The following is a 25,005-nucleotide window of genomic DNA, read 5'->3' as shown; positions in this document are numbered from 1 at the left end:
TTCTAAACCTTCATCAAGCTCTACAATGGAATGGTTTAAATAAGTGACTTTTATGGATTAGAATGGTCAAGTCAAAGTACATGCATGGATCCAACCAAGGAGGATCTGTGTCAAGATGTGAAAAGTGATATTCCCAAAATCTCATTGCATTTGCAAAGAAGAAGAGGAAACATTTCAGTCTCTGGATGTGCAAAATAGATGTCCAAGAAGCTAACAAATGTGATTTCATATTCTTATTTCATCACCTTCCTAAAATAATGGCCTAAGTCATTTTTTTGCCAAAATTGATTTTTCCCCCCTCCAAAATCACTTTTGGCAAAAATGACTTAGGTCATTGTTTTAGGAAGGTCACAGTTTGTAAAATGGGTTTTGCAAAACAACGTAATTTCCTTCATTTTCACAATTTTGAACTAATTTGTGTTGATCTATCATATAAAATTGCAATAAACAGATTGAAGTACATTATTATAACATGACAAAAATGTTATGGATAATTTTTCAAGGCGCTGTGTATATCAACTTTGTGGCTCCTGTTTTTCAATCAAAATTCTGTGGAATGTGTTCAGAGTTTCCATTTTTGTACATGTTTCTAAAGAAATATTAATAAATCTTGTGATAATAAGAATGGAGAAGATACAATAGAAATTTGGTCTTTGTGTCATGCCATACATTTTTTATGTTTTTTTTTTTATGTTTTAAAGAGATTGAGGCCTGGGTAGGTACATGATGTGGAGGCAAAATCCATTAAATTAGCAAAAGTATAGGTGAATATATGCACAAACTGTCAAGGCGTTAATAAAAAACTATCAAAAAATAAAAGGTGCATCATGGAGAAATGACCTGTGGCCATAGGAATCAGGCTGGGAGGCTCTTGAGATCGAACGGCTGCAAAGGGGTCTGATGACAATTCCAATGTTGTGTCAAACTGTTCTGCCAAAAACTCACTAGATTTGTGAGACATGTTTCTGGATGTCAGCCCGCCGTTATAGGATAGTTTAATTTTAAGATATATTGGTGACAGCTTTCATTTACAAAGTTAAAAATAACTCCAAACCCCAAACTGAATAACTTCATCATGCACGTCTTATGTAACCAAGTGATCTTTGAACTCTTCATTGCTATCTCGCAGCCATCAGACAGACGCCAAAAAGAATCTGGCTCCCTCGGAAACAGTGAAGGATATAACCCATGTGCAAAGCTTCTTGTTTGCTATTGGCTCAGGTTTGACTCTTGATAAAAAAAACTAATTTGAATACCTCCTGTCAAATACTCAAGGACGACATACAAATTCGTTTCTGACTAGGTGTATTGTTCCAAAACAGATGCTGCACAACTTTCAAAAGATTAATGGATGCTCCTTGGGCTCTGGGAAAGGTTGACAGGACTCCAATGGAAAAGTATCTTGTCAAAATAAATCTTATGCGGTGCCAAATTGCATACGCACACCTCTGGGCTTCAAGTGAGACTATGCAGCAGAGAGAACCTGCAGGGAGAAAACCTGAAATCACTGATAACACACTGCGGTGATGCATGTTTGTTGAGGGGGTACTACATTTACCACTCCTAATTTCTGTGAGACACATGTCTTTATTATTGTGATTTGCTGAAAAACTGACACGGTATCTTGATTGGGATTTCCTTTCTTTCCACCCATGAAACAAGTTAAAAGAAACATTGTAGAGATGTAGTGTATCTTCAGAAACTGGCTATCAAAACAACCTTGCAACTCCACATCGAATGCACAACACCACCACCATGTGGTCACACTGAGCATGCACACTGTGTGGTTTGTTGCATTAAACTATTATGTGTAATTTTCTTTTAATATGGCAAACGTGAAATTAATTATAGTTAGTTACAGTGGAATAGTCTAGTTCAAATGCGACTGTTTTGTTTTGTTTTAGCACAACACGCCAAAAGTCCATGCCTAAATTCTGTCGAAAATTTGCTGAAAGACTTCAAAATCCTTTTGAAAAGACAACATCAATACATTCTTACGAAGTTTCAGCTACAGTATTGTAGAGGGGTATGGGAGAACATTTGTATATATATATATATATGTACGTATATATGTGCATAGACGTGCAAACTCCGTTTTGCAGATTGAAGTTAGTATGCTTTCTAAAAAATTACGGTGAAACTTATTATATTTGCCTTTTATAAAAAGAAATGAAACAACCATAAATAGAAATCACTGACGGTCTAAAAAATATGTTTAAACTGCTTCATATACATACACACGTTTTAGCAAGGTCGTCCTTTCCACGGGTTAGCATTGTCCTTCACGTCACTCCGTAGTTCTTCCTTTTTTCTAGCTGTATAGAAAGTAAAGATGGCTGAAGCTCCTCCATGCACCAGCCGGTTCTTCTGTCACAGATGCTCACTGGAGATTAGTCCTCGGCTTCCCGTGAGTATTGGTAATAAAAAAACATTGAATACGAAAACTCTGTCAAGGAAAACACCACGGGGTTGTGTTTGCTTTCATACACTTCGGTGTAGCGACGTGACAGTCGTTAGCATGCTAACACTGCTAACAGCCTCCTGAGATGTTCCGCTTATCATTCACCTCAACCTACTTAGCTGATTATCTTTGTTATAATCAAAACATAAACTGCGTACTTGCTATTTTCGCTTATATGCCACTCGTGTTACACAACTTGCAACAGAGTTTAATTAATTTCTTATGCCTCCAAATGGCTATGTTGAAGCTAACTGCTAGCTGTTTTGATCAGTGGTGTTCTATTTAACGTCCAAAAATAACTGCGCGGATTCTTTGATTAAAATATGTATATGATTTACATTTAAGCACAGCTCACATTTGTTTAGTATATTTTTAATGCATCGTATGATTTATGTAACTGCTTTAAAAAATTAGCTTGGTTAGCCACTCAGGTAAACAGCAGAGTTGTGCTTGCTTTCCTCTGGTAGTCTAGAATGATCTGTCACTCTGTAGCCATGCTCTTTAAATCATTAGCCGTCGATCTCCGCAGCCACTGCTAATACAACTACGCAACACATACGGCAGATAAGACGTTAAGATGATTTTGCTTTTACTGCAAATAAAGACATAAAATGCAATCCCCTAACTTTGCCAGTGGCATAAAAATGTGACAGAAGCATAATATGTACATATAATATGTGGTTAGAACTTATTTAAACGTCTGCTTAACGTCTGTAATGCTGGAGGAGGGTAACTATGGAGGGTAACTATGGAGGGTTACTATGGAGCTAACAGCAGAAGGAACTGTTAGCTGCTGGATTTTCTATTTTAACCATGTAACCATAGACCTGATCTAGCATTTCATTGATTTCAATGCTATGATTTTGCTAATTGCAACCTAACTATACCAGAATTGTAATGTCCCTCCTTACTGATATATAAAATAAACACTAAAGTAGGGGTCTTATATATCTTATATATTATATCAGGTTAAAAACTAAAACTTAGAGCAAACACGGATGCAATTGGATTGTAATCTGTGGAAAGTTGTGACTGAAATATCACTAAAGAGTAGCTCAGTTTCCAAATTATTTGTAGATATTTCCATGTCTAGTAAAGAACCTATAATTACATTTTTCATGGTTAGGACTAGGATGGGAAATGATTGTACTGTGTGTGGTTATTGTGAATAGTTATTTAATCTTTGTAATACTTAACAGCATAATGTTTGCAAAGTTCAAAAATCAAAATCTAGTGTTGAGATTGTGATTTTTATTTAATTTCTCCACAGTTTCTTCTACGAGGGCAGCAATAAATATCAATATCTTTAAACTTATATTTATACTCGCTGATAGGACATGCGCATTACAATGTTTTAAGCGTCTCTTTATCTTGTTTTGCATTGATCAATAGGTTGCTTTAAGTTTTGTGTTATCTCTTTAAAGGTTAAAATGAATGCATTTTAGAGATAGATGAAGTTTCATCTTGAACTTGGCTGGATATTCTCTATAAACAGTTTTGACCATAAAATCTTTGTCTGATCCATTTTTGCTGGTATTCACTCAGAGGATGTTGAGCTAAGACTATGGTTGGCCCTGTTTATACACAAAAAGACTATAAATGTCTTCAAGAATGTATTTGTAATGATGGACCTGTTTCTTGATGACTATATTTCAGCTAGAATACTGGGTTTATTGTGTAAAAGGTGATCTTGTTTATTGCATTCACTACATTATGTCTTTTAATTCTTGAATTTATTACAGATGTATATAAAAACGCTGCTTTTATGTGTTGCACAAAAACAAACATGTGCCTTGAAATTGATCTGACGCCTCTTATAGGGTACTTGATCAAATTATCGATAAGCAATTTTACCCTCTCGTTAGTCTTCATCGCAAAGGTAAAACCGTTACTGTTTAAAAAGCTTGAATGATCAAAAAAGAAGGAAGAAGTCCGTTATTCAGACCCATGTGTTATGATGGTCTTTGACTTGAAGTCACCTCTACAAATAAAAATGTAAGTTCTTCCTCACGTAATAAGAAATAGGCTAGCAAGGATTCCCCCAGAAAACTTGCTAAGCCCAGTGGTCGGGGGGCTCGGCAGTCATTCATCCAGTGGCCCGCCATGTTTTTGAATTAAAAATTTTTGAAGTTGACAGGAAATTTGAAAATATCACTTAATAATTATGTGTTATTGGAAGATTAATATCTGAACACCAACTACAAATTCTTAAAAATGCAAACATTTAACAAAAACTTAAATAAATAAGCAATCCTAAGTCTGGTGGGGGCAAAAGTAAAGCCTTGTGGCCCACCAGGCTTGTAATACTCTGGGGGCAAACCCTGGGCTGGGAAATAAAATGCACTCTGTGCTCCTATGCTAAAATTTGTAAACAGTAAATCGTGAGGGAATCGGGTTTTTTGATTCAGAGATTTCAAGTAGGTGATTTAAAGTTTGGCATTCTGCATTACACTGCATTGCAACCACACAGATTATTACAGCTGTTCATAAAATTATAGTACACAGTGACAGGTCTGTTGTTGAACTTTTTTTTTAATCTACCCTTTTTTTTATTCACAGGAATACATGTGTCCACAATGTGAGTCTGGATTTATTGAGGAGCTGCTGGAAGAGAGAAGGTGCATGTAAAGTAGTAACTAAGCACAATGTACCAAAAATCCTGAATTGTTTAAATAAATAGGTGTGATTAGGCCACTGTTTATTGTTAGACATATTTATCCATATATTTTTGTCTTTACCAAAAAGAAGCTTAATTTACCTTGGTGACACACAATTACTGACATTAGAATGTGAGGCCACCTCTGAAACCTATCATGTAGTTGATTTTAATCATATTTTCAGGACATAGCTTTTGAATACTTAGATTCAGGTAAGTTCACAACATTTAGGTTTTATGTTGTGCATAACAGAGTCCCTAACTTTTGTTTGGGTGAGTCTTCCAGATAGAAAATTGACTGTGGGTGTTAAATATCAACTGGGTTTTATATTTTTGCTTTAATATTACACTTTACCTAGTATTATGATCATGTTAGCGGAATGGGCAAATATTTATGGAACATGCTCTATTATTTACATCCAAATCAGAACTGGAAGGAGTGATAAACTTGGCAAGAAGTGACGGCAAAACCTGCTAATGTAGATATTTTTAAATCATTCTGGTTTGAAAAAGTGGAAAAACAGTGTTCCTATTAGGCTCCCTTGTAACTTTGTCAACAATCTGCTTCCCTGTCTAGAGCGGACAATGGGTCCATGTCCACCATGTCCAGCGGACCCCAGAACCAACAACCATTGGAGGTTTTTAACCTAATCTTTACTCAGATTCTTGTCTTTAACAAGGAGCTGCCTGTGCCTTTTGACTCCTGTGACTCTGTTATGCACACTGTTGTGTAACAGAGTCAGCAGTTCTTAAAACTGCTTTAGCTGACATTTTTGTTGAACCTATAGTTGACATGATAGAACTTGTCATAGCTTTCAGTTCTGCTTTTGCACATTATTTTTGTCTTTTGTGAAGTTTACCTTAAAAATAAGGCATTGAGTTGTTCATTTCTTTTATTATGCTGTTGTTGTTGGTTTTTTTTTACCAGAATATGGACCAGCAGTTATCTATGTTCCCCTCCGGCTTTGGTCAGTTTTCCGTTAGCGTCTTTGATGACACCTTTGACCTTGGGCCTGGACTAGGGACAGAGGACAATCGGGATGCTGAAAACCAGTCGGAAAGGGACATGTCATCTCGGCAGCGATACGGTGCCAGGCAGAGTAGAAGTCGTCATGGTTCAAGACGGCAAGCAGGAAGGCACGACGGAGCTCCTACTTTAGAAGGGTGAGACATTTAGACATTTCTGCTTTCCTAAAAGCACCACCCTATTTTTCTAAATGTTCTTTTTGTCTCATTCTTTGTCATTTGTTTTTTTCATAGTATCATCCAACAACTTGTGAATGGAATAATTGGACCTCCTTCAAATATTGGTGTTGGGGCCTGGTGAGTCTGTGGTACTGACATTTGAGAAGCAAAGAGATAAACTTGCAGCAGTTTCTTTACTTCAGTATCTCTTATTTTAAAGGGGGGTTCTCCACTCCAATCCAATGGACTATGCTTGGGGTGCTAATGGACTTGATGCTATTATAACACAGGTAATAAAAGAATAAGTAAACCACAAATAAAATGCAAGTTATGTTTTTTGCAAGTCTGAAGTATAAATCAAATAATTCAATCATGAATGTTTTCTTTTCTGTTTAGTTATTAAACCAGTTTGAGAACTCAGGTCCACCGCCTGCTGACAGTGACAAAATAAAAAGTCTTCCTACAGTGGAAATTACTGATGAGCATGTTGGTAAGTAAAAAGGACTAAAAGCAACAAACTTTTAGCAGCTAAAACTCTAGACATTCAGAGCACTGCACTATCTTTGCACGGTGGGTAAACGAATTTCCATCCATCCATTTTCTGTACCTTAGAGGGGTCAGGAGGGGTGCTGGTGCCTATCTCCAGCTAACGTTCCGGGCGAGAGGCGGCGTACACCCTGGACAATTCACATAAATGAATTTCCTGGATGTTTTTATCCACACAATTACCTTGACAAGATGGTGTAAACATGCTAGCATTAGGCTAGCGCTTCGACAAAGTTTTCCATTTCCAACAGGAGCAAGATTTTGACTTTTGTTTCAAGAGTGTAGCTGTTTGTTTGTGACTCTGACATTTTATCAATAATGAATACGGTAATTGCCCAACAGAGCATCCAGATAATAGAAGTTCATAATACTGTATTTCTGCGGGCAAATCTGGTAAAGGGTCATATTCACATACTCTGTCTACCTGACGTTTTCGCACACTTCTTTTCAGCTTCAGGACTGGAATGTCCAGTGTGTAAAGAAGATTACAGTGTTGGAGAAAACGTGCGACAGCTCCCGTGCAATCACATGTTTCACAATGATTGCATAGTCCCCTGGCTGGAACAGGTATTTCACTTATCCTACCCCATTTTCCCTTCTGTTTACTGTAAGCATTCACCGGTTGGTGTTTGAAACAGGGTCATGAAGGGTAAACATCCATAACACCCCTGTGTTTGTTTTCTGCAGCACGACACTTGTCCAGTATGCAGGACGAGCTTGACTGGACTGAACACGGCAACAAACCCTCCAGAACTCTCAGAGATTAACTTTACATCCTCCCCTTCTTCCTCGTCCTCATCGTCGTCCTCCTCCTCCACCTCTTCTTCCCCTCCGTCCTCAGATTCCACCAGCAACGAGAGCTCCACTGATAACTCGTAGGCAGGGTATTTGTATCCGTCACCTCATGAGCCGGTTTCTGCTCCTCGGCTGAGCAGTGACCTCCAGTCCCTCCCTGCTGTAGGGCAGAGGCCTGAGTGCATATCACCAGGATCACTCAGGCCTGTTTCAGGGGTAAGTGATACATGTGTTTATGTATTTCTGCCCGCTGTGTCCCCTCCCTGCCCCCACCACCACCACCTTCATCAGGAATGTGAACAATGGAAGGGCAGACGCCTGCGGTGCAGCTTGTGACTGGGAGGAAGTGGAAAAGCGTGAAAACTTCAAGAGATTCGTGGAGGTCAAAGCACCTCTTAAATGAGGAGAATCCAAAGGTAGAAGACCAGGAGCGCCAAGACAATTACCAGTGTTTTTGTAAACCTCCAGCCTTGGTTGATGTAATATGACCCACTTTTGCGATAGGCAAAACATATGGGTATTCCTTTTTGTAGTAAGTTGCGTTCAAATCTTTGAGTGCGGAGCTTCAGTGTGCATTCAAATGTATCTATAGTGTGAATGAATATTACACTTCAATATCTTTCCAATTAAAATTTACAATAGTTTGTAGGATTGTTTATTTTGAACAAGCGATTTTGTCTGATGATTTACAGTGGTTGTTTGAATAAAACTAGTCTTTCTTTAAGGTCCAGTCCGCGCTAACCTAAGTATTTTTAAAAACTGAGCTTTCTTTTAATCTCAGTTGCTTCAGTTTTTGGTGACAAAATCTAAGCATTAAAAAAAACAATAACAAAAAAACAGTTCGTGATGTAAATGTGCTCGCTCGATGTATGGAGGTTTTTAAATGCTAGCACAGAGGCCCGCTTTGCACATGCCCAATTTGCCTTTTTTTTTTTTTTTTTGCAAAAGCACATATGCAGTGAGGCAGTTAAAAAATTTTCCACATCTGCCTTTTGTCCTCACCCTGTTTCCATGTAGCTTCAAACTTAAGCTGCTGAAGGTATTTTTGCTGTGTTCATGTTGTCTTGGAAGTTGAAACGACTACACACTCTTGATTGAGAAGGTTCCTGTTGCAAGTCAGAAAACACTGGGATTTGCTAATAGTTTTGGTGCCAACATTTTTTTTAGCAATAAACACCTATGATACATTCCTCATGATCTTCAAACTCAAAAGGAACCTAGATTCTTTAGAGCACTACAGGGAATACAAGCCATGAGAATTGTTTAGTAATGTCATTATCTCCTATCTGCATCTACCCATGCAAGACACTGAATTGGGAGCTGCTCTACGAGCTCCTTCTTTATCAGCTGGAATACTGAGTGGATAATTTGCGAATTTGAATTGGTGAATTGTTTTGCTAACAGAGAACTCTTAAAATCTGACTTCAGAGAACAGAGAAGCACTACTTAAAAAGACTAAAATGTATGTTAGAGGACAGAAACTAGAACTGAATCTTTAGCCCAGTTCTGCTTTTGCAGTTTTATGGATCTTTGGGGTAGTATTGTTGTAAATGTCGACATTTTGCTACTTGCTGGCAAACATAGGTCTTAAACATTTTCCAATTGGAATTTGAAGATTCAGAGATAAAGTATTAGTTAAAAAATATCTATAGTAAAATAGCTAGGGTGTAAAAAACTCATTACGATTTGTGGGAATCATGTCTAATTCTTGCATAGTATTAAAAAAGATTTTTATTATATTTTTTTAACAAAGTTATTTACTAATGTCTTCAGTTTAAAAAAATTCAATTGCAAACATGACTATGTAAGTAAAGAAAATGAGCACTATGGATTTTAATACATGTATGCATGTGTTGAGACCAAGTCAAGCATGCTTAATTGCTACATTCTAAAATAACAAGCAGCAGTACTAGAAGAACACTGATGTTGACAGATTTAAAGTTTTCTTTGAGGTTTAATCTGTTTCAATTTTAGTCATTTTTTTCCCCATAATATCTTTTAACACATAAAATAGAAAAAAGTTTGGGTTTTAGGTTCTTTCACTAAAACTAGTGATTTAAAGCCAGCAGAAACTAAGAAACCACGAGGATGTCGATATTTACTCATCAAAGCAGAGCCCCCCTAAGCCTTATCTAGTTTTACTTTTGATTAATCTCAAAGTGCATCAATGTGCAATCTATTTTTCGATGCATCTCTGAACAGTACATACAAATAAAAGAACTATTCCATGTAAACCTCTCATAAACTAATGTGTTTTAACTGCTGTTTGGTTGGATTTGATTAGACTGAGTTTGTGGCATTGTGAGTAGAAACCTTCTCTTTATTTAACATTTCTAAGGTGTGCAAGATGGATGGAATTTAATAAAAAAAAAAAGATACTGTGGTGATTTTTAAACATATATTTAAACATGTTGAGGTCTTTGTTTTGCAGTCTTAATTTATGTGTTCCTTTCATTGTTCTTTGCACTCTCAGAACAATCGAGGAACAATAACCCTCATTAGCAAAGCTTTTGAATCTATTTTCAATGCATAATAAGGCTTTGAGATAATTTTGTACTTTCAAAGTGATGACCGGTCCAGTGGGATGCAAACCGCAAACAAACTGTATGAAATCCTTTACTTCTGCACTTGCCTGATAAATATCATCAATAAGCAAACTACATTCTGCTTCCTTTTATTGTTTAGCTATAGGTGTGCATTTCCTCTACTTTGTACCCCCCATTCTCCTCTGGGATGTTGGGTTCTAAGGCTTTAATCTGAAGGGATTGTTGTAGTGGACAGAACACTTGTGTATAAACACAAATGAGCACATTTGAATTATAGCTTTGAGATTGATTTTACAATGTGAAAATTAGTCTATGTTCAACTTCACATTATTGTGGATGTGAAGTGTTTGTGCCAGACATTGCACCCTGGGAGGCTAATTTAAAGTACAATTACTTCAGGTTCAGTGCTGCAAGTCAGACTCTTAATACCAACTGTATTATTTTATTGGGTTTGCTGAAGCTTGCAGAACCTTTTTATATTAGCGAAGGTTGTTAGAATTCAGTTTTTTTGCAGAAAATTAGGAATTCTATGACAGCATCTAAACGGCAGTCTTAAATAAAAGTATGTCTAAATTAATTTATTTTTAACTAATCACTTTAAATATGTCGTGAGATTTTCTTCCTGAAAGTTGAAATTACATTTAAAGTGCCTGCTCTAATTATTTACCGCTGTGATAAAGATGTTTAAAACCCTTCACATTTATTTTATAGCAATAGCAAAAAGTTGCCCTGAAGATGTTGGAAAAATCCAAAACAAAATGTTGACAGAAATGTCTTTTACAAAATCACTTGGTGGTGCAGTTATTGATATGTAGCAACTCTTTCAGGCATCTGATGGATTTTCTTACCTTGCATATGTGAGAAACTTTTTAGTAATTTGTTTGTTTCGGTTTCTTGTGTATACAGCTAAATTGAATGAGGACCCATACTTATCTTTCTCCTCTCAGTAAAGTGAATGTTAAGGGGTGGGGTTGGGTCACAAAAGATTGCCATGACAGAATTGCATCAATGAAGTCTCCACAGCACCCATTAGACACCATTTACATACCTATCTATTGTGATTCTAGAGAAAAAGTTTTTTTTGTGGCGTTCCAGCTTACACTCAAACATGCTAAACCTTGCTCGAACTCTATGCTTCGGTCAGGGCATTTGAAGTACAAATTTGGTGGCTTCTGCCAGAAAACTGAAAATGTCTACAGTAATAACTGGGTCTTCCCACTGAATAATGAACACATAGCCTAACCAGCTCAGGAATTATTCACCAGACAAAAACCTTCTACCATAATTATCCCAGTCCCCAAATGTAAATCCTCCAAAAGAATTAGTGACAAGCTGAAAATAAGAATGCTAAGAGAGGGGTCCAGGACTAGGGATGATATATCGATCTGTCAAAATTTATTTATGAAGCACTGAGTTTAGCACAAGCTTTTTAAAGAGGTTAAAAACAAAGTACAAAACTAATAGAAACACCCATTTGAAATGATTAAACTAAGTAACAGATCAAAACAATTTTATTGATAGTGAAATTATGAATTAGGAAAGGGAGATGAGTCAATCACTGGGGAATGAGTAAATGTAGAAATTCAATCATATACAAAGGTTGTGCAATAAGGAATGATCAAACATATTTGAACTGGCTTTCTCAAGATAAATTTCTTGAGAAAGCCCATGGCACTCCTTGAAATCAGAAATTAAATCGGAAATTAAAATCCTGTTGATGAGAAATATGGCCGTTTCTATAAAATCATCTTTAAAAAAGGACACAGTTATCATAAAGCGTGGCAATTGATTCAATTTTGAGTTTTACCCCAACATTTTTGGCATGCAACTAATTTTTAGTGTTGTTTGTAAATGCCAGAATTACAAAAATAAATAAATAAAATCTGGCAAATTTTCTTTGTAATTATATTACAAAGGAAATATAATTTGTCCTAGCAAATTTGTTGATTTATGTCCATTTAGTATAATGGTAAAATGGTGTCGATTATAAGTCGGGCCTTTAGTTTCAGTAAATGGTTAAACATAATGAAACATGTTTGCATGGCCACGCCCATTTGTTTGACGTCATGCGTACGTGCTGATAAGGGCGTGTGCGTAGAGGACGACCAAGCACATCAGTTCATTGTCGGCATTGAAGATTCGGCTTCAGGACCAAGGAGGCTCGCGGGAAAAAGTAGACTTTTCCCCGCAAACAACCTCGCATCGTGTTTATTCGTGGCGAAAATCGTTAACAGTCGTCAGCCATGAAGTTGCTGTGGGCTCTCGCTGCCCTACTTTTGTGCTGTTGGCGAGCCGACGCGTCCACAGGTAAGAATTGTGTCAGCCATGTTGGTTCAGTGTAGACTTTGCCCCGACTACGAACATTTTGTTTTGCTCGCCGTCCTCAAACGGTTTTCATAGTAAAACGTGCTATGGCTATTACAAAAAACAAAACTAACAAACAACACAAAAATAACTATTAGGACGTTTGAAACCTTTGGTTTGGGAGGTTTGAACGGGTGCGTCTTGTTGGTGTGCCGTTGAAACGTTTAGCTAATTTGCTGTGGAGAAGGCTAAAGAGCGTTTTATGTAAACCGTCTTAATGACGCACCGTGACGCTGGAAAATCTGCGTTTTTGTCGCTTTAAAGACACGTCTTAAACTAACAAACGTATGACTAATCTAGGAAGAAGATGTTTTTTTTTTAAAGGGGGACATTAACAGCGTCCTCCGAGTAACGTGCGTCCTCTGAGCCGTGGTAAAATTAACCTCGGATTGCGTAACGTTTCAGATGATTACTTGCGTTACTAACCAGATTATCTGTCCTTTTTAATTTAATGGATTGCATTGGGCACCATCTTGTGTGTTAAAAGATCGTGTCCTCAACGAGTCTGTTGCTGTAAGCTTTACGGTGCGACTCAATTCTTTGACACGATGATGACTTTCGTTTATGATCAATACAGGAAAAAAAAATTATAAAATGACACAAACATGTATTATACATTATTAGTTGCTGATTCTTAGTTTATCTCGCAGTCACTTTGGCTTCCATGATGGTGTTGAATCCAAAAGGACACTTTAATTACCCTAAATAGCTCCCGAAACTGTTAAAAGAAAAATCCAGCAGTAGCATTTTCTTGCATTCAAAAGAATTTGAACTTTTTCTTCAAGGTAATCTTTGAAAAGGCTTGATTATGCTAAGATAATCATTTTTGACACAGTAATAGTTGACTTTATCTTGGGGCAGCACTGATTGACTTACAGTAACTTAATCGAAATAATCTTTATTCTTTTATGTAATACTGGTTGGGAATTCTTCCACACTCGTTTACATAAATTATGAGCTTCTAAAAGATTTAAAATTTTTTGGTGTGTCTTTGGCAGCACATTCTGCTTTAAAAAAAATACCTTTAAAAAAAACAAAAAAACAAACAAACTTGTTTTAAAGGGGTTTGACTTTATACCAGTCCTTCAGCGTAAATGTAACATGAGGTCTACAGATTTTAGTTTTGAAGTGTTGTTTTCCATGGATTTAAAAAGGTGAAAAATACATTTGGCTGATTAAAAAAATGTGTATATATATGTTTTAGTCCATTGTTTTATATATATATATATATTGCCTCTCTTAAAAAGTAATCTTTTAAAACAACTGTTGTTTATTTCAGAGTGTAACCTTTTTGAGGCACATTGTCTTTGCTGCTCTCATTCAAATGTCAAATACTAATTTTGGAAATCTGAACTTTTAAAAGAACTTCAAGCACTAAATCCTTAATCTAATGTTACAGAACATATGGTTAAAATAGAAAATTACATGCAACCAAACTTTACTGTAGACTTCTGCTTAATTTGAACAGCCATGCTGCACAAGCTCTGAAGGTGACCTTTGGTAATGGTGGAAAGTTGCAAGATATGTACAGCGCCTGAAGCTTTTGTTGACAACCAGAGATCCCTCTTGTGACCTGCTGACATTTTGCATTTTGTCAAAGGTTATGAAGACGGCTTCAGTCAAATGTTTATACACAGTGTTTTAATATTAATAGATAGTGTGGTTTGTCAATAGCATATTCTGTTTGGGAACATGTTTTTTGTTCTGCTTGCGTGTTGAGCAGCCATACAGCTCCGCTCTGTGAGTGTACATGGAGGTCAGCTATACTTGTGGAAAGGACAGGAATCCTAAATCACTCCAGCAGGCCTTTATTACTTTGGAGCTCTAGTTGTCATACTTGCTAGCTTACCTGGCATAATCCTTGTGAGTAATTAAACCTGATTTTCTGGTCGTCACAAAATGGCCAAAAATATTTTTCTTGCTTCTCCAACTGTTTGTTTGGATGAGTCATTTGAATGTGCAGTAAATAAAATAAAATTGATGTGAAGATCAATGCACGATTCTTCAAAACGTTTGCTAATGCAGTAATTCTAGTTTGTGATATTTGCGATTCCTTTGTTCTGTAATAATGTGTGCAAAGCCTCCATTAAATCAATGGCATGATGGCCTAAAAATGACTAGCGTTAACCTAGATTGACAGTTACTGTTGTTGAGCAAACCTGGCACGGCTATCAACAAACGCTATTTGGCTCTAAATGTCTTTCGTACATTTTCACTTTTTTTTTTTTTTTTTTTATCTTGATTTCATCTGCATTTTCCACCCTCATCTGCTTTTCTATTTGTTCTCTCACATTATACATTGTGTTTTAGTGCAAATGCTTTGTTTTGGTGTCTTTGGATGACCAAGGTTTTTTGGTGAGCAAGCTTATTTGGTATTACATTTGCTTTATGGTTCTGTCTTAATAAGAAATATCCATGTGATCTAATACTGCTAAAGAGAAAAGCCCTCAACTCAGTTTTTTTCATCTGGCTCTTAATCATTAAGAGGATTAAAAATTTACCAGTAACAGATTAGGTTTTAATCCTGCTACTTGTCAAGTGTAAGATAATTTAATGAAGTTAGTGGTTTTTGAAAAATGTCTTAAATCTTAAACTATATTCTTTTTACAGTAAAAGCTGTGCCGTAAATTCCAACTTGACTTGACATTAACACTGAGATTACTACCAAATATATTGACCTACAAGCTGACTTTAAACCAAAATGCGTTGTTCCTTAAAAAAAAAAAAACCTGGATGTGAGCAAGTATTTTTGTATAAAAGAGCCTAGAAGGCAGTTGGCTTTGAATCTGGGTAAGGCAAGTTTATCTTCATAGCACAAGTCATACTCAAGTGCATTATTTGACATTAACATTAAAATACATTGAAGTACAAGTTGCAAACCATTAGAGCTCATCTGTAATATTCTATCATCTTATACCACAAGGTTTTTAGTCAAAATGTTGCTGCCAATTGAGCTTTGGTCATCTACGGCTGCCTTTTATGTTGCATTTATTTTAATTGATCAGTGTTCTAAGTGTGATCAACAATATTCCTAAGAATTGGCTGTAAATGTTACTCTGATTTTTATATGTGCATGTTTTGGGCTTGCTGTCATATTTTCATTTCCTTGGTTTTTATTAACTTTTTTGTCTCTTTTTTTTGTATGCTTTTTGTTCCCTCCATCTTTATCAATCATTCATTCATCTTCTTTGCTTCTAACACACTTATTACATTTCTTGTAATTCGCTGGGCTGGCTGTAAATTGCGCTCAGCGGGTTTTATAAAATCCCCCCTCTCTCAGATCAAACTAATCAACGACAGTGCGGAGCTGCACTGTGAGGTAGTAGGGAACCCCATTCCTGAGGTGCAGTGGTGGTTTGTAGAAGGCGAGGAGTCCAATGAAACGCTCACCCAGCTGTTCGATGGGGCACGAAATGAGCGCGTCAGAATAAATGCCACATACATAGCTCACGCCGCCAGCACCATTCACCTCCTCAGCCTCACTCTTGACGACACGGGCACATACGAGTGCCGCGCTTCCAACGACCCCGACCGCAATGATCTGAAGAAGACGCCCAAAATCAAGTGGATCCGCTCGCAGGCAAACATTATTGCGATCGAAAGTGAGTGGAAGAGGAGGGAAAGAAATGAGGAGACGCTCATCGAAGTAGCTATTAGCTCCTCATTAGTGAAATCCTGGGCGTCTACTTCCTGCCCTGTTTTCCTGGTTCAGTATCCTCTCAATCCTGCTCCATCTAGTACATGCTCTCCCTTTCTCTCCTAAGAAACTCCAAGGTTGCCCTGTAGTTGACTGAACCTGGTTTCAGAGCATAGCCCAACTGCTCCTTTAATCCTGTATCACCTGATTGCAAAGTATGCATTTAATCTGATACCCCCCTCACCTCCTCCTCTTTCAAGACTTGGTTAAGTGCAATTATAATCTTGCTCATAATACTGGTCATAAGGCTTGAAATTTGCAAATGGCCTCAATAGGACAATGACTGTGGTTAACTAGGATAACCAGGTTTAGAAAATGAATGGAAAAAAAATCTTTACTCGATTTCAAAAGGGTGTCAGATTACTTCATTAGTGCTGCTTCTCTGTAGATTTGGCATTATCCTTAAATGATACTAACATTGTAAATGCCTCTTAATGCTTGTAGACATTCTTGTTGCTTATAGCCCACTGGACTATAAGCACATAAGATGGCAGCAAGTTATTAAACAGGCTCTCAGCCATTGGGCAGTGTTCTGCCTTGAGGCCCAGTATTATGTCTTGCAATTGAAGCAAATGGAAACAAAATGGTACAAGTATTATATAAATAACCACTTATTTGGCAGTGAAACTTATTCTCCCAAATGTTGCTTCTTCTGCATGTATTTACCAAAAACCTTTCTCCCCTTGTGACCTTATTGTAGTTTCACTAAATGAAATCCAATATTTCTTGGTGGTTGACGCTTTAACCTCCTAATAGTGGTTTTTATATTTGTGAGGAAAAAAATTAAAGGATTTGTCTTATTCCCTCTCTTTACCTTGCAGGCCCACAAATCAATGTTGAACCTTCTGAGGTCAGCAACCAAACCTCTGCCATTCTCACCTGCAACTTAACGGATTCCACCCTTTTCAGTAAGGGTTCCTACTGGACACACAATGATAAACCCATTGAAAAGTCAAGGTCCTCTTCTTCTAACTATGCTTCATACAAGTAAGAAACTCTTCTTCCTAAGATTACAGAAATGGATGTGTCCAACTGTTTTTGATTGACGGTGAAACATTTTACAATGCATTTTACTGTCATTTACTTTTGCTTATTTGTTTTTTCCACCTCCCTCCCTCTGTAAGGCTTCCTGTATTAGCGGCAGTGTTATGGGTTTCAGTCAGCCATTCACGACTCTTGATTAGTGGGGAGGTGGACCGTGCAGACATGCAGCTTTGCTGAGGCTCTTGGCGGCAGGGATGAGAGCCGCTAGCAGTGTACTCTCTTGCTCTGACCTTAATTCTCTATTTTAGAGGGAAGGCAGGACAGTAGCGACAAACAAAGCGGAACTTTGACTGGAAATTTGAAATATTTAAGCAGACAAGCGGCTTTAGATTCTCACCCAGCTATTGAGCATAAACTGCATTCTGTTGTATTTTTGTTTTTTTCTGCTTGACTGAGTGGAAAAACTAATCATCATGAAAGTAGCCACAGCTTTAGTCAGTTTTTGCTTTGATTCCCAGTGCTGGAAAAGAAAATGCATATGCATTTCCATGTTTAACAATCGGTGGTGTATTATTTGGTCTCTTAGTTTGGAGAAGATCACCTATCATCAGTCTGGACGCTATGAATGTGTGTTTGAGACTGACCCACTAGTGAAGCGGGTCATTGAGGTGAAAAGTAAGTGAAAATAAATGCATCAGAATTGGTTCAGATGTTGCCAAGTTGATCTACATAATCAGGGGTAAATGACTATATTTAATGCTTTTTTTTTTCTTTTTTTTTAACAGCACTTCCTTATGTTGGAGCCTATAAGCACTCGGAGCACGGTAATGAGAATGACAAAAGTGTGCTCACTTGTGTTGCTCATGGTCACCCCCTTCCCACTGATTGGATGTGGTATAAAGAGGAGGGCAGCGAACTAAAGGTGGGAATACAGTGTTTTTAAAGACTCGATGTAGAAAGAAAATTATTCCTTTAGATTAAGCTGGTTTTTATGAATATTTGTTCCTCTAAATATGGTCAACAGGCTATTGTTAATGGCACTCAGAGATATGAGATCAAGAGCACCCCTAACAAGACCATGCTGACCATTGAAGACCTGAACATTGAGTCCGACGGTGGATACTACTTCTGCTCTGGAAACAATGAACTCGGCCAAAACAAGGACAAGATCTTTCTCCGTGTCCGGAGTCGCCTGGCTGCTCTCTGGCCCTTCCTGGGCATTGTGGCCGAGGTCATCATCCTTGTGACGGTCATCTTCATCTATGAAAAGAGGAGAAAGCCCGATGACGTCACTGATGGTATGTACTCGACTTTTTCTACAAGCTCCCAGAAATTTAAATAAAATAACCTGCAAAGAACAGAAGTATGAGGCTCTGAGTCTGCTATGGTTTTACTTTTCTAAGAATTTAGAAGAGAGATGGTTTGTAATTTTTCCCAGTTAAATAGCCCTTCAAATTATGCCTAGTAATTTCTCACTCTTTTTAAAAAATATTTTGTTTATTTTTAATAATGACATGTATCCCATCCTTTAGGTTTACCCAAAGATGTTCTACTGATTTTTTTGTTTTTGGCAGTCTATTTTTTTAAGAAATATTCATTTGTTACTTATAGGTATAGTTATACCTTAACTTATAACTACTCTGTGGTTAAATCATCTTGCCTTTCCATATTAATTGAGCACTATGAATAATCGGGGGTTAACTTTATGTAAAAAGTAAGCTGAAGGGAAAACGTAAAGAAATTCCAACAAATAACCAAAAAAATCAGTGCAGTCAGATTTTGAATAGGTAAGGAATTGCCTTTTTGGCTTTCCACCTTTTTGCTCGAGCAGTCTTTTAAAATTCCAAAGTAAATATGTTAAGATTTATTTGTAATTTTAACTTTTTGTTTGAAAATGTGTGTTATTGATTTAATGTCTATGGTGACGTGTACTGGACCCTGAAGGCAGCTGAACATGGGAGTTTTATATGCCAATTTCAGATGTTTTGTGTAGCTAACACTGTAGTAGGATTTCTCAGTTTTAAATATTATCAAACCTATAAGTTACTGTCTCTTGTGATTCTATGGGCTTTCCCAATCCCTGCAGAACTGGGGTTTAGATGGTGTTTAGTTCAAGACAAACTTTCAGGAAGAGGGAAGAAGAACATGCTTTTTAATTTGACAATTTTGTCTTTAGTTTTGTCATTATTTACAATTTTAATATAGCTCAGGAATTGGCTTCTACTGCTGTGTAAACAATCTGTTATAGAACCTTTTTTTTATTTTTTATTTTTTACATTTTTGACTTCTCTGTTCGCTGCTGATTTTGCATTTTGGTAAGTGAACAAAAACTGCATGTCAGACTGAAGTGGTTGAGCTGAGATGGCCGCGTGGGGGACAAAAAAAAAGCTATGGGAGTCTGAATGAACTGCTTTCATAGTAACCACTTCTAAGAGGAATGTGCTCAAAGATTTGGTCACTCTTTCACTGGCGCTGAATGTTATATATAGAGCAAGCTCCAAATATTCACTTTCACTTTTTTGGTTTTGCCTAAACTCTATTGTTTGTTTTTTTGAGCCAATGAAAGAGTCAGATGAGACACTTGAAGTAGTGTATTGGTTTGATATGACGCCGTGTTGGTTTAAAAGTAAAGGAACCAGCGACTTGTTTGCATGTGTTCTGCATCTTGTACTTAATGCATGTCAACTGCGAGGCAACTCTTGTAAGAACCGGTCTATGCCATTCGTCTCATTCACCGCTCGGCCACAGAGGAACCTTACTTTCTTTATTTATTTTTTATCTTGTCAATACATGGTGTTGCTCAGGTGTGAAACTTCACTATACATTGCCAGGATGTGTGTTGAGCTGTTTCAGCTGAAGAATACAACTGTTGCAGTGTGTTATCTCTTGCTTGTATTGCATGAGCGTCTGTGATGCTTAGGGTTGCATTGGGACGGTGCATTAAAAGATGAGTGCCAAATGATGTGTTTAAATGTTGTTGGAGATTGGCCGAAGCAACAGAATTGTCAAAATTACATTTGATAAATGATGTTTTTTTGTTTTTGTTTTTTCTCCAACACAAATTATTCCAGTTGAACTGGTTAAAGGATCACCATTGTATGATTATAGTTGCATCATTCATTGTCAGAAATGCTCCAGATGGGCATGTCTATTCATGTGTAATTGAATCCGGTCATGCCATTGCAGTCATGTTGGAGGTTGTCATTATTACCATTTGCTACAGTCATTGGTTAAAATGGTGTAGACATGTCTCTCACTACCCAGCTGTAAGCTGCTATTAACTTCTTCTTTTTTTCCTTCTTCTTCTTCCCTTCCCTCTCCTCAATGACTAACACGCTGCTTGTTCAGACGATGACTCAGGAGCTGCTCCTCTGTAAGTACAGTCACAGCTTTCTGGTTTTTTTTGTATCTTCAGCCTTTTTTCTAGAAGAGAGCTCATGCTTGTCTGTCTTCCAGGAAGAGCAATTCTACTGCAAACCACAAGGAGAAGAATGTGAGGCAAAGAAATGCAAACTAAGAAAATGAAGGAGGTATGTGGAATTATGTTTTAAGCAACTTAATCTGCAAAGTTTTTTTTTTCTTTTTAATGGGAAAATATACACCATCTTGCTAAAGCACTCATACATAGCTGTGAAATAGAAGTGCATGTGTTAAGTGTATAAACTTTCACCAGGTCCTACCAGGAGTTTGCCATTTACAATGCACTAATCACGGTGCATTATTAAGTTGCACAGAATTTTATTTTGGGGTATTAGTCACTGTTGGCCTGCTTCATGGTTATGGGCTATTTTCTGTTGCTCTGTCATCAAATTCCCATTAACTCGATGGAAGGTTGCAGTGCTGACATCAGAAGTGGTACAAAAGTTTACAAGGTTTGCAAAAGCATTAAGTGGCAATTTCAATAAAATGTTTTTACTTTTTTTTGTCCCCTCTTATTTCTAGATGGATGTCAAGTTGGCACTCCAGGATTCAACTGTTGTGTGGCACATTATATTGTGCAATACAATTTTTAAAGTACCTTTTTTGTGCTTGAGTGTTGATGTTTTAGGAGAATAATTTTCCTTTTTTTTTTTTTTTTCCTTTTTTATGCTTAATTTTTAACATTGTGCAGGCAGGATGTAGTGTGGAACAACCCTTTCTGCTTGAGGCCATGTGACAAATATTGCATGAGTTTTAAAGCTGTTCTAGCCAAGCGTGTGGTGTAAAAAAATTACATGAGAATGCATAGTTTTGTGATCTTCAGTTTTTTTTATGCTCAAGCTTTCCTGCACAGGCCTAACATAAAGCCACATTTCATTCTCTGATTTGGAACACTTCTTCACAAGTGAGTGTACTTTTGATCCAGATAGTTGCCATCCTTGTTTTAAAACATACAAGTTTACTGGAATTCATGTATGATTTGTTGCAACCCCCCAAACGTTGCTCTGCAGAGTTTTATTACTTTGCCTTAAACTGCTTTTCATGTGGGTTCCTTTTTGTTCTTTCCTTCATTCTTTAAAAACCTGAAAACATTGGGTTAGATCTGAGGCTTTAAATTTAATTCACAATTTACTAACATTCAATGTGTGACAATTTTTTATTTAATTTTTTTTTTAAAAGAACAGCATTTAGTAATGTTTTATTTTATTTTCCATTTGTTTTTCAAACCTCAGATTAAAATTGGGGCACATGTTGTTGCTCGGTTAACCACCCCAGTATAAGAGGATTATTTTGGACCAAGTGCAAAATATTTTAGGTGTTGCACCAGTGCAGTGCAACTTCAGCAATGTGCACGCATTTTAAAAAAAATAAATACTACTGAATTTTTTTTTCCTCTTTGCTTCTTGTGATCTGAAACAGTTATCTGATTGTTGAATGGTTTTCTGTCCTCTTCACTGTGTAGATAATCCAGAAGCCATATATTCCATTTAACCTGAACAACGTGGTGATTGAATGTTACACTATAGAGTTTCAAGATTTAAAGACTTAGCCAGAATTGTGTAAAGTGCTGTACCTTCCATCAACGTGGAATACCATTCTTTGTACAACTTGCACAAACTGAAATAAAGATATTGAAATTTAAAACTGTCTTTTACTCTGAAAGTTTTAATTTAGCTCTCATTATAAGCCGCCTCCTTTAGATCTGTCGTTGCTATTTTAGTTCAAAAGGTATATTTTTGACATCTCACAATTTGCCATTAATGGCAAATGTTAAAGTGCTGCTTTTACGTTAATGCTGGACAGTAAGACGTCAATTTCTGCACTGTGACTGAAGCTTCCCTCAAGACTTGCCACAAGCATGAGCATTTTACACATTCCAGTCTGTACTGAATGGTCAGCTGCTGTCATGACAACCGAGGCTCACAAGACCAGCTCTGTCCAAACCTCTAGATGGACTGGATGAGATTCTTGGGAAGCCTGGAGTCGGTCTGCCTTCTGAGAGGGGCTAAAACAAAGGTAGACTGAAGGGAGGCTCTGTATTGGCAGACAAAGGTCAAGCTTGATTGAGCTGGTGGTGTGGAGACTAAATTATGATGCGAATCAAAGTGCAAAGTTGACCAATGCTGATGAAATTGAAGAGTTGTTCAATCCACTTGTAAAGTAAGCCCTTAACAAAAAAAACCAAAGGTGTGATGTGCATGTTAAAATTAATGCATGGCTAAAATGAACTCTTTGAGGGAGGGGTGTATGCATTTTTCCAGAACCATAGAGCCATTTTATAGTAATCAAATAATTGTTGCCTTCAGTCCAACAAATGCTGCATATATAAAAAATTAAATACTAGGGGCTCTACAAAACTTAGTGGCTTTCCTTTGGTTGTTTTGCAAAAAAATGTATTTACATATATTGGGATTTTTGGAGCTTTCACCTGATCAGATCTGCCTATTTTGAGTTCCTTTCAGAATGAGGATCTTTTGTGACTTTAAATCCAAATAAACTTGGGGTTTGGCCCAAGTTTTACACTCTCGCTTCATACGCCTGAAAATGGCACAAACAGACGCATTACTGTTCAACAGTCCATCTTTGACCCTGAGTCAGACCCAGAAGTGGAGCCTCCCGCGCAATTCAAGAACACAGCCAGCGATTTCTGAATATCAAGTCAACAATAAAACACTTGCTATTTCCAGATGCCATTGTACAGCTAGGGCTGGCCGTAACTATGTGCCAATACTATTGATGCCAAGGTGAATATATGATCAATACTTGCGTGATGAGATCAGTACGTCAGTTTGCAGTTTCTCCACATAATGTCTACTTGAATTTCATGCCAGCGAGTATGCAGGAAAACACTAAATATCAGAAGCTTACATTTTGAATTTGAGAGCAGGATTTTATACATTTGGTAAAGTTTGCACTGAACTTCTGCTTTCTTTCAAATACAGTTTAGTTCCCCCACAAGCACAGCTTCACCGCTTCACAAACATTGTGCAAATGGTGCATCTCTCAGCTCTCTCACTGAGCAATCTGTGATCAGAGGTGCAATTTTAGCATACCAACTAAACTGTCCATTCAGCCACCTGAAAAGATAGCTGAAAATATGCACTTTTGTAAAGAAGCACATACCTCAAACCTGACATATTGACATGCTGGATATAATGGCCTGTTTGTGTGAACTGTTAAAGGGGGAATTGTATTCCTATATAGGTCACCTGCAGATTACAATTACAGACTCAGTTATCCTAATAAATTAGCCAGATATTAGCAAATACCTGATGGAACCGCAAGTCTCTTGGGCTCATCATACAAACTACTCAGAACGTTTGTAAACGGCATAATGAGAAGCATTGTTGTGATGACATGCAGAAGGCGGAGTGTCGCTAAGAGCAAGAGCTTCTTAAAGACACGGGCCAGTCTCAAAGAGTCAAAATACAAAGTCAATTTTAAGTCATGTTTGATATGAAATTAATTTTTATAACTGAAGGTAGCACAGTGTCTGAGAAAATGTACCAGAAAATACATAATACTGCCCCTTTAATAATCAGGAGGTTTTTGAAATGTCTGCTTTTTTAGATACTGAAAAACATTATTGATAGAAGACGGCTTTTTGCTTTTTTTAAGCGCTAGGACTGTTAGAAGCGGAAGACATCCAAGTGGAAGTACAAAAACATGCAAAAAGTGAACTTTTTCAAAATAGGTCCCCATTAAAAAGTTTAGTCTTTTCTACAGTCGTCCTCCTGTATGTCATCACAACAATGCTCCTTCGTTTTTCTGCTTACAGTTTTTTCGGAGCATTGATCTGAGAAGTACTTTGCATGATGAGCTCAGCAGTTTCACAGTTGACTATTCATTGTGAGCTTGAACTATAATAACCACTATGGCTTACGAGAAGTCTCACGTCTGTTTTTCAAACACACCTCTGAAGTCTCTTATGCATCAGGCAGCAGTTGTCTCTCTCATGTCCACCTTGATTTAGCCCTAATTCATCAAAGGTAGGTTGCTGAATGAATGGCAGCCAAGAAAGCATGGCAGGAATCTTCTTTGATCTCATGCACTTTGCCGTGCATCAGCGAGCTCTTTGTTTTGCTGCTGTCTGTGGTGTGACATTTTTGAAGTACATTTTAAGTCTGATGAAATACATGAAGATCTGTTGTTTGAGAAGAAGACAGAAGAAATTCATGCTGCTGTATGTTGTTTTTTTTAAAACGGAGCTTTACAGTAATAGTTCTCAGGACGCTCACAGGACCCAGCTTATGGTGGCGTTCACTTTCAGAAGTTAAATATTAAAATCAACCTTTGGATTTCTGCATTCTTGTCTTGGCATATGCTGCTTAGCGTCAGCACCTCGTTTTTT

General features: G+C 37.2%; 2 protein-coding genes across 2 annotated transcripts; both read left to right on the top strand.

Annotated features, from left to right (window-relative positions):
• Positions 1-2,286: 2,286 nt before the first annotated feature.
• LOC116726293 (E3 ubiquitin-protein ligase RNF126-like) lies at positions 2,287-10,303 on the top strand. Its single transcript, XM_032572959.1, has 9 exons — positions 2,287-2,407; positions 5,021-5,079; positions 5,695-5,755; positions 6,046-6,281; positions 6,378-6,440; positions 6,523-6,592; positions 6,699-6,792; positions 7,300-7,415; positions 7,536-10,303. Exons 1-9 carry the CDS (start codon positions 2,333-2,335, stop codon positions 7,725-7,727), a joined length of 966 nt encoding a protein of 321 aa, XP_032428850.1. The 5' UTR covers positions 2,287-2,332; the 3' UTR covers positions 7,728-10,303.
• A 1,971-nt stretch (positions 10,304-12,274) lies between these two features.
• Positions 12,275-22,298, top strand: bsg (basigin). Its single transcript, XM_032571867.1, has 9 exons — positions 12,275-12,496; positions 15,805-16,155; positions 17,072-17,237; positions 17,821-17,909; positions 18,020-18,156; positions 18,259-18,532; positions 20,583-20,607; positions 20,691-20,764; positions 21,177-22,298. Exons 1-8 carry the CDS (start codon positions 12,433-12,435, stop codon positions 20,749-20,751), a joined length of 1,167 nt encoding a protein of 388 aa, XP_032427758.1. The 5' UTR covers positions 12,275-12,432; the 3' UTR covers positions 20,752-20,764; positions 21,177-22,298.
• Positions 22,299-25,005: the final 2,707 nt, after the last annotated feature.

This window comes from Xiphophorus hellerii, chromosome 9 (assembly GCF_003331165.1).
Source record: "Xiphophorus hellerii strain 12219 chromosome 9, Xiphophorus_hellerii-4.1, whole genome shotgun sequence".
NCBI classification, from domain to species: Eukaryota; Metazoa; Chordata; class Actinopteri; order Cyprinodontiformes; family Poeciliidae; genus Xiphophorus; species Xiphophorus hellerii.
Note: the sequence above shows the minus strand (reverse complement) of the source record. Positions and strands in the feature narration are given on the sequence as shown.